This window comes from Fukomys damarensis, unplaced genomic scaffold, assembly GCF_012274545.1.
Source record: "Fukomys damarensis isolate Sample0158 unplaced genomic scaffold, DMR_v1.0_HiC HiC_scaffold_18, whole genome shotgun sequence".
Lineage (NCBI taxonomy): Eukaryota > Metazoa > Chordata > Mammalia > Rodentia > Bathyergidae > Fukomys > Fukomys damarensis.
Window position 1 is genome coordinate 11,047,515 of NW_022900930.1, and position 9,952 is coordinate 11,057,466.

A 9,952-nucleotide genomic window follows, 5' to 3' on the forward strand; every position below is an offset into this window, starting at 1 on the left:
AAAAAAATGTGTACTTTAGCCCAGCACTATAGCCAGAAGAATTCTGAATTTCTAACCAATGCAAATGGTTAACACATTTAAAAATATTTAACAATGTATATTGATTTAAAAAAAAAGCTGAACAGGAAAAACAAACAAATATTTAAATCCAACAGAACACCACAAAAAGCATACTATAGATAAGTGTAAAATCCGTCAAGCTTTTCCAAAACAGAAAATCCTTTTAATCCTTCAGCAAGTCTCTGTGAAAATAAAATGCCTACAACAGAAGTGAGAAGGGGGCACCTAGGACACCCCCAAGAGGCTTGCTATACCATGTATCACTACTGCCCCATCTCTCTCATACGCATGGATGGCCTACAGATGACAAGTCCATCTGACAATAGTTCAGTAACTTCTTTTCACCACTGCTGCCAGCTGAAATCATCATTGCTTCCGAAGACCAAGAAAAAGCCTAGGATTGTTGCGAAGATGACTGTGTTTCCTGTGAGAACAAGTGCACAAGCTCCCCACTCAATCTATGGAAATAAGATAGAAACACCTGGTTAACAGACATGGAAAAGTAAAAGTAAGAAGAAAGCAAACTGAGGTTCTAGGAGGATGCCAATCATGATCTAAGGCAAATATGGTTTTTAATAGCTTTTATAACATTATGGCTTTTTTTTTTGCCTTTGGATCCTTTAAAAAGAAAATTATGAGACAATAATTATTCAAAAACAAGCTTATCTTCTAAGTTCCGATGACAAAGCACAGAATCTTAAAAATGTTCTGATCAGACAGAAATTTGCTCTTTCCTAGTGAAACTAAAAATCTATGTAGAGAACAGATTAGATATAAATATAGAGATGAAAACACACTTTTGTGCTTTCTTTCAAAGGGGGTGGGGAAGTAATCACCACCTCTACCTTCCAGGGCAGCCAGTCCATCTTCTTCCCTACCTCTCCAGAGATGGAGGTGTGAATCTGGGTTGACAGTCTGAGACAGAGAACTGAGTATCTGCACGTTAGCCCTTTCTCCTCTTTTGTACTTTCTTACCTACAGAGAGTGCGCTTTTCAGGTCTTCTATGTTTTCAGTTTCACAGGGCAGGCTGGTGGCAGTTCAGCATTGAATGAGCTAATGTTAGCTAGGCCTTAGCAAGCCAAGTGCTGCTATAGATGCATGCTCTGCTCACTAATATAATTTTATTAATTATCAAGAACACCCAAAAAATGAGATTTTAATCTTTATCTTCTAGGCTCTCATCTCATTTTCATCATCACTAAAAACTTTACTTCAGAAAAGTGTTAACAGTCTAATAAAGATTATTCATAGAAAAAATATATTCACTTACCAGATGTGCTCTGGCAAATACAATGGGAAGTCCAAAAGCTGAGACAACAATGCCTGTTGTGAGAAATATGGCAAGTTCCTTACAAGCATTACTCATAGCATCCGTATCGTCCACTAATCTTCTTGCTATGCAGTATGGAATAGGTGAAAGGACGTAAAAAAATAGAACAAAGAGGGGCCAGTATTGGCTAGAAAAAGAAAAATAAGTTAATATAGTTTTTGCTGTCATCTTTCTACATATAAAATATGATTTTTTATACGTACCAAAAGAATATTGCAAAATATCAAACAAGCTACAGATGAAAAATGTTATCAACTTATATTTCTAAAATGTACTAATAAAATTTTTTGGGTTTTTGTATCAGGGATCAAGCTCAGGACCTTGAGCTTCTGAGACAGGCACAGTGCCACTGTACTAAATCCCTGAACCACCAACAAATATTTTGCTATATGAAAATTAAAAAAAAAAGACAAACTGAAAATTGATGTATGAAACATTTTGAGTTATAGATCTCTAAAATTAACGATACATTACATTTTCTAATATTAAATAAAATTCCATATATATATACATCCACTATATATATATATATCACACACATATATACATATACACACACACGCGTGCGCACGCACGTGTGTGAATAAAACAGTTGGAATAAGGCCTCCAATTCTTTTTTTTCCATTTTAGGTTACAATCAAAGAGGTGTATGGAAAATGAGGATACAAACATAGTAGGCTTTTGAAATTCATGCCTCTGACATCTTGCCTTAGCCTAAAGCTGAAAGCCTTAGCTGTGCTTTCCCTAAGTCTCTAGGAACTCCCAAACTACTGAAACCAAACTATTGGAAACTTATTGAAAATAATACTGCAGACTTTCAGTCAGAATATAAATTTATCTCAGTACAAATGGTTGACTTTTAGTCTGTTGTTTGATTAACTGTATCATGTCCATGTCATTTCTTGGTTTGACAACTATAGTTAGTTATGCAAGATATTACAACTGAGGGAAGCTACCTGAGGGCATTGGGAACCTTTATGTACTACTTTTGCAATTTCTTGCTAGTCTATAACTTCAAAATAAAAAGTTGAAAATAAATAAATATATGGTCTTTAAAACTGTCTCAGAATAAATCACACATTATGGTGGAGACTGCTTATACTTAGGGGCTTAGGGTAAGTAAAGATTTACTTATGTTCTTCCCAGATATTTTAAGTTTGGAGTTGGAGTATGTACGTAAGAGGAAAAGTTTCAAATAATACAAAAGCATGAAAAGTGAAAACTAACAGCTCCCAAACCTCCCCTGCGTTCTTTATCTCTTCCCTATGGAGCTTCTTGGTCAACACTTGCACAATCCCACAGACATAAGCTTTAAAAAGGTGACTGGAGGGCCAGGGATTTAGCTCAGTGGTTCTGCTGCCTGCCTCGCAAGTACAAAGTCCTGAGTTCAAGCCAGTACCAAAACAAAATCCTAAAAGAACCCCCCCCACAATAATAAGGTGACTGGATCACTGCAGTGTTTTTTCACTTAACATATCTGGAAAATCTGTACATGATGGCTTTATAGCTCTTCCTCATTCTTTAGGCTTCCTAGGATTTTAATTGATGGATATATCATAATTTAACCATTTTTCTTTTGATATTACATTTATGACATCATCAGTTTTCCTTTTTTGGTATTATAAACAAGCCTATCATAAACACCTTGCACTCTGCCAACTACATGTTATCTTTGCAAGCAACAGTAAGTAATTTGCATGCAAAAGTCTAAGAAGCGGAAGGCTAGGCAAAGAACTGAGCAAACTGCTCTCCAAGCAAACTGTATTTATTTACATTTCAGCTCCCCACCATAATCCCTAGCTGTGCCTGTCTGCCCATATATTCTGTCTTTGCCAATGTATTTCACTTAGTGCTGAGGGAGGCTGAGTATATTTTCATGTACTTACTAGCAATGTGCAGTCCTCAGCTTTGTTGCTCATTTTTCTACTGAGTTGTCTTTCTCTAATTTATCTGAATATTAATTTTAAAAAGATCTTTCTAGTCTAGGGAAAGCCACTGTCTACACCATTTTTAAAAACTCAATTGTGTTTTAACTCTGCTTGTGGTATTTTCTGTAAAAGATACTTTTACTTTTCTTATTAACATTATAAATAAGAAAACTAAATGCTGAAAACTAAATAGCAGGACTAAGCTATTGTGTTGCTGTCTTGCTATTATAGACTCCATAGTAGTCAAAGAGCAGATAATAATAAAAAACTTCTTCCTGCACTTTGGTGTCCTAATACCTTTACGAATAAATTTTAAGTGATGATTTTTAAAAGGTTGTGTTTGGTGAGAATTTCTCTGCATTAACTTTATATTAGACAACAAAACAGTTTTACAACTTCAAAAGTAGAATATTTTACCCTTAAACACTTAGACAAAAATTTTACGTACTTGTATATTGGAAGGGCACATCCAAGCATCAAAAACATCAGCCCAATAGCTCCTCCAAAGGATAAACTAATCAAAGCTGCAAATCAAATAAGAAATCCAAGAGATAACATCAGTTAAATTACATTAATATTGTTTTTGCTGATTCATTATCATTATGAAAATTACCAGTTATGTTAGAAGCAAAACAAAACCTCCTCTAAAACAAAACCTGTATGTATTAAAAGTAAGTTCTTGGGCTGGGGATTTAGCTCAGTGGTTCTGCCACCTGCCTTACAGGTACACGATCCAGAGTTCAATCACTGGTATCAAAAAAACAACAACAACAAAAAAATGTGAGTTCTTGCCGGGTACAGTGGCACAGACTTGTAATTCTAGTTACTCAAGAGGCTGAGGTAGGAGAAGCACACATTCATGAGGCCAGCCTAGGCAATTTAGTGAGACCGCACTCCAAAATTAAAAATAAAAAATGTCTGGAGATGTAGCTTTCATAAAATGTGCAAGGCAATTCCCAGCAACAGACGTACATACTAATGTGCAATTGAAGAGCATTAAGTTATGTCGGAAGAATAAGCCTTCTGTGGCATCTTCAAGGCAAATAAAGCAATACAGGTTGAGCACTATCCCTAACCTGAAACCTAAAATCTAAACTGTTCAAAAGCTAATTATGATTACAGATTTTGTACAAAATTACCTTGAGGCCATACACATATGAAGTATAAATGAACTTTGCATTTAGACTTGGGTCCCAACCCCAACACATCCCATTATGTGTATGCAAATACAGCAAAGTTTAAAAAAAAAGATTGAACTCAGGACCTTGCACTTGTGAGGCAGGCAGCAGAACCAGTGAGCTAAATTCCGGGCCCTAAAATATTTTTGATTGCAAGCATTTCTAATAAGGGACATTCAATTCCTATTAATTTTCAGAGCTTTGACCTATCATTAGCACACTCCTCATTCTCCTATTATTCCCTGTGTACTGAGTATTACAGTCCACAGGATCAATGCCTTCCAGGCATTAGTGCTATTATTCACTCCATTAGTTTTTTTTTTTTTTATACTGGGGATCAAACTCAGGACCTTGCAATTACCAGGCAGGCACAGTGCCACTGAGCTGCACCCCTGGTTCACTCTACTAGTTTTGAAAAGCAGTTTGCAGAGAAAATCTACACTCTCAAGTTTATTGGACTACAGAAGCCTCATCCTACTGAAAAACATTTCAATCAGCTGCTGCTTCTTGAAGATACCCACTCAATGTAAGCCACATGCACTACTGTTGTACGCCTGTATTCCCAGGAAGGCTGAAGCAGGAGGATCTCTGGAGCCCAGGAGTTCAAGTCCAGCCACAAGACAACATGGCAAGACTCCCATCTCAAAACAAGCAGAAAACCCAAAGCTGATGGGAAAAAGTTCAAAGGTGTCTGCGGTTAATGATTTTACTCAAGTGATTCTGTTATAAATCTTTAAATAGTTTGCAAAACTATAGCTGGGGTTCCTCCCCTAACTCCCTAATCTGTAGGATAAGGGACAGGTATAACCCTTTAGTGGTATCATTATTTTACTGCATTATTATAAGATAGATGCATTCTACAGGTGAAATAGATTCTAGAGCTACACACAGCAATGTGTTTTCAAGTAGTATGCCAATAAGTAGAATCACCTTTCTTGAATAGGGATAATTCATCAGTGACCTAGACTTAAGTGAAGAAATTATCAATTTAAATAAAGCTAACATCTTTTTCCTTTTTAAATGAGACAGCCTTAAATGCTATAAACCTTAAGCAAAAGTTAAAATTCAAAAGGTGTAAAAGATCTAAAAATTATTAAGACAAAAGCTAATATATACATGCAAACATTAAAAGAAAAGGGGTTAAACACTGCCAAATGCTACTGATACACATTTCAGAACTAAAATGGTGAAAACCAAGGACACCCACAGACATGGCAGCTTGGCAGATTTGGTTTTCATTTGGATCACTGACATAGGTCATGTCAACCCTGATCTTGTTTATTTATTCCTTAGTGTTATTTATTATATTTTCAGATAGTGGAAAAAGAAAAGAAAACATTTCATTTTAAAGAAAACGAAACTCTTCAAGTTACAAGGAAATGCAGCATAAAGTGTGAGGAAAATACCGAGCTCACCATTTGTTCTCTAGTTCAAAATAGGTCCTCAGGACCCAACCCTGCCTGCTTCCCCTTCTGCAGGCCACATCAGGCGGCCACTTTGCCCTGCTGTGTGCTTCTGTTTCCTGGGAATCAGAATGCTCTCTTACCCACACAGCCTCTGCACATGTTGTCCCTTCCTCAGTTTCTTCTCATTTAGTACAGAATTTTTGAAATCAAAGATGTAACCGGTGCTGTGGACACAGAAGCAACCACTCACAGCCCCTTGATGCTCACGGAGCTCGCATTCTTGCCCCACTACTCCCATCTGCCTCCAACTTTGCCTGGACACCTCAGTACAATCATCTCTTTCTCAGTGAACTTTTTCAAACCTCTCGACTACATAAATTCTCCCTACATAAGCAATTTATTCATCAACTGAACAGATACCTAAATGTCACACTTATTCTTGCTAATGAAGACAGAACAGTGTTTTCATGGAGCTTACATTCTGTGGGAGCACAAAATAAATTTTTAAAAAGGTAAGCAAATAAACGTCCAGTGAGAAAAACAAAAAACCAAAACCAGGCCAAGTAAGGATGAAAATGCAAGCCTAGACAGAGTAGAATGGAGAAGCATCTGATGAGGTGCCATCTGAGTAGAGCCCTAGGAAATGAGGAAGTAAACCATGTGGGTATCTGGGGCAGCATTCCAGCCAGATGCTCCCTTGTACTGCATGCCTCTCCTTGCTCAGTTATCATACAGCCCTAATTTTATACTGATTTACAGTTTGTCTTTCCTTCTCAACTGTGGAGACGAGGGAGCAAGTTTTTTGTTGTTTTTTGTTTTTTTGAGACAGGGTCTCACGTAGTTGAGTCTGAACTGGAACTCACTATGTAGCCCAGGCTGGTCTCGAACTCACAGTGATCCTCCTGCCTCAGCCTCCCAAGTGCTGGAATTACAGGTGTGCGCCACCATGCCCAGCTTGTTTTTTTTGATGTTGTTTTTTGTTTTTGGGAGCAAGTTTTTTGATGTTGATGCTCATGCCCCAACACTTGACACTCAATTACAAGTATTAGTACAATGAATGTAGCAGAGTGGAAATGGTATAGAATTGAAAGTTAAGAGAGCCGGGGATTTAGCTCAGTGGCTCTGCTGCCCGCCTCACAAGCGCAAGGTCCTGAGTTTGATCCCCAGTTAAAAAAAAAAAAAAATTGAAAATTCGTCCCTACTTGCCACTAACTACTGTCTAAACAACTTCCATGACTCTCAGTTTCTCTTCTTAAAATGAGACACTCAATCTAAAAGGCAAAAAATTCTCTGAATGCTAAAGTACTGTTAAAAGACATTCTGAGGAAATACAAAACATCTTAGGGTCTTATGGGCAGTAAGTAAGGTATTCCACAAGAGCCACTCCCCCAGCTCCTCCTCCACTCTGTGAAACGTAGTTCCAAACACCAAGTTCACTATTGTACATACTACACAGTAACACCTCATTTATTCGCAAGTAATTTTTCCACAACACAGTTTACAATCCAGAGGCAGCAAAGGCCACTACAAAGAGATAAAACAGATGTCACAAAACCCATACACTACAAGTAACAATTTCTGTATGTAGACCCTAAAGCTTTTATTCAGAAGTATTTCATTTTTGTGACACAGATGTTGCGTCAACCACAGTAAAAAATTTTTAAAGAATCATTTATATATTTCTTTCAATAGATAATTCATGTTCCTAAACCAAAATTCAGAAGTTATTTCTATTTGTAAAAGTAATTACTCTTACCTGTATCTTAAATAAAAAATTTAAGGGCGATTAACTTGCACCCACATTGAAATACATAAGAACTAGGAAAGAGCTGAATACAAATAAGAAATGCCCTCCAATACTGGGAAATTTAAAAAATAAGGCTAAAAAATCTTAAGAGCATGTTTATAGTAATCTTGGCAAGATAGAAGTAGATTCAGACATTGATAATCTGAGGGTAGCTGTTTTATAATACAAAATTATCATTTCTATTCTTATCAAAAAAGAAAGTCTAAATTCTTCCAGTACATTCTTAAAATGTACTGAAAAATGATTTCTTAGAAACTCAAGAATTCTGCCACCTGCCCCACAAGTGCAAGGTCCTGAGTTTTAATCTCCAGTAAAGAAAATCCAACCAACCAAACAACAACAACAAAAAAACCCTTAAGAACTAAAAATAGACACAAGGCTCAGGTATCAAAAAACAATTCTTATAACTACCATTAATATTAATACTGGAAAAATTATTAATGTATTTATTTACACCTCAGGATTCAATTCCTTTCAAATGTTACTGTGTAATGAAAAAATAAGATGGAACTGTTTGGGGGAATCAAGATATCCTGGGATAACACTTCTATTCCATTCAACGCTCATGACTGAAAAAATGTTCGAAAACAATTTTATGTAACATCTCCTGGTCATCCCAGATATTATAAAAGCCACCGAGATTAAATGAATTGCTCAAAAGTGTTCTCAAGTTTCTTCAGTCTTAGGAAATCAGAATGATGTGTCCTGAATGACGCATCAACAAGGTAAGAATTTACACAGTAACCCAGTGCTGCAATATTTGGAAGACAAAACTTACATTAGTCTGGCTTCTACTCACAAAAGCCTTAGGGTAGAGATGAAATGGCCTACTTATCTAGCAGCTACAGAGACAAAGTCTTGGTTGGTTCTACGGTCACAAAGAAATTTGAGTAAAAGGGACCAGTTCAGTAGCCTGAGAGTTTCTAGAAAATCTAATATATCAAAAAGAAATAGAAGGGGACTAGGGATTTGGCTTAGTGGTTCCACTGCTGCGTGCCTTGCAAGTGCAAGGTCTTGAGTTCCATCCCCAGTACCAAAAAAAAAAAAAAAAAAAAAAAAAAAAAAAAAAAAGGAAGAAAACTAAGCAAGTGGTTCAAGAAATGTGTAATGGTCTCTAATTATAATAATAACTTCATATAAAGATGACAGTCCAACAGGAAGAAACATCTTGATAAACAATCATAACCATAAAATCCTACTGAAACAAAAAAATGAAAGTACAATTCTATCTGAGACATTTTCACCTGAATAGTATCTACTTACACTTGAAGAAGGAAATTATAAAGTTCTTTTCTAAGAGTGGCTTATTAATAACACTGAAGAAATGGGGGAAAACGCAACATCCTACAGACTACAGCATTTTACAAAAATATTTAAAAGGATCTACTATGGCTCAAAAAGAGATTAAAAAGAGTTTTATTTGCTCAAATGAGAAAATTTTATATGAGAAATAAAAAGTTTTCAGAAACAAAATAAAAAAATGTGACTCTAGGAAAGTAGCTCAACTAAAATCGATTTTAAAGGGGGAAAAAATTCAAACCAAACCACAAAAAAACATTAAGTCCCTCACTTCCAGCTTGACTGCCCTTTCTAATGCGGCAGGTCAGTGAATCAATGTATTTCATTAAGAGTAAGCAAAAAATCTTTGCTTGTAATCACACTGACAACAAAACTGCCGAACAGTTGGAAAGCATACAGCATTTTCTAAAGAAACTACACAAATAAAGGAGTAATTTTTCATGAAGTTGTAACTACTTTATCTTTTATAAAACCAAACAAACTTTTACATCTGAGAAACCTCAACGGGCAACTATGGAGAAGGAAGGGAGCCAGGAGGGCTTCGGGGTCGCTCAGGGGTCCATTGCATCATGGCACGCGGCACAGACCCAGGAGAGCGTAGAGACCGCGCTCGGGCGGCCCGGGGAGCATTCGGATCACCAGCTTTCAGAAAGAGCCACCCGCTCTTCGCGGGCGCAGAGCACCCAAAGGTCGCACTCGTGCCTTTTAAGTGGGAAATGACACTGATTTTTCTACAACCGGCAACCCTAGCAGCCTCGCCCCCTCCGCGCCCATTCGGCCCGTGTCGGCGTCTCTGTCTCTCTCAAGCCCTATCGGATGCAAACTCCGGCCCAGAGCGTCTGACGGCCCGCGTCCTCACCGACTCCTAAGCACCGCCGACACTTCGCTCTGCGCCCGGGGGACAGCAGGTGGGAGGCTGCCCCTCAGCACAGGCCGGGGCTGC

At 37.4% G+C, this 9,952-nt stretch overlaps 1 protein-coding gene across 1 annotated transcript; it reads right to left on the reverse strand.

Moving 5' to 3' along the window:
- Nucleotides 1-6: 6 nt before the first annotated feature.
- On the reverse strand, nt 7-3,850 carry Leprotl1 (leptin receptor overlapping transcript like 1). Its single transcript, XM_010621959.3, has 3 exons — nt 3,768-3,850; nt 1,332-1,518; nt 7-518 (listed from the first exon to the last, which is right to left on the reverse strand). Exons 1-3 carry the CDS (start codon nt 3,803-3,805, stop codon nt 402-404), a joined length of 342 nt encoding a protein of 113 aa, XP_010620261.1. The 5' UTR covers nt 3,806-3,850; the 3' UTR covers nt 7-401.
- Between the last annotated feature and the right edge of the window lie 6,102 nt (nt 3,851-9,952).

Bases quoted from the DNA above. Each gene is read 5' to 3' on its own strand.
- Leprotl1 (XM_010621959.3), bottom strand. From the start codon at position 3,805: ATGTTTTTGATGCTTGGATGTGCCCTTCCAATATACAA. The intron at 1,519-3,767 runs GTACGTAAAATT...TTCTTTTTCTAG, and splicing joins TGTGCCCTTCCAATATACAA to CCAATACTGGCCCCTCTTTG. The intron at 519-1,331 runs GTAAGTGAATAT...TTATTTCCATAG, and splicing joins TATTTGCCAGAGCACATCTG to ATTGAGTGGGGAGCTTGTGC.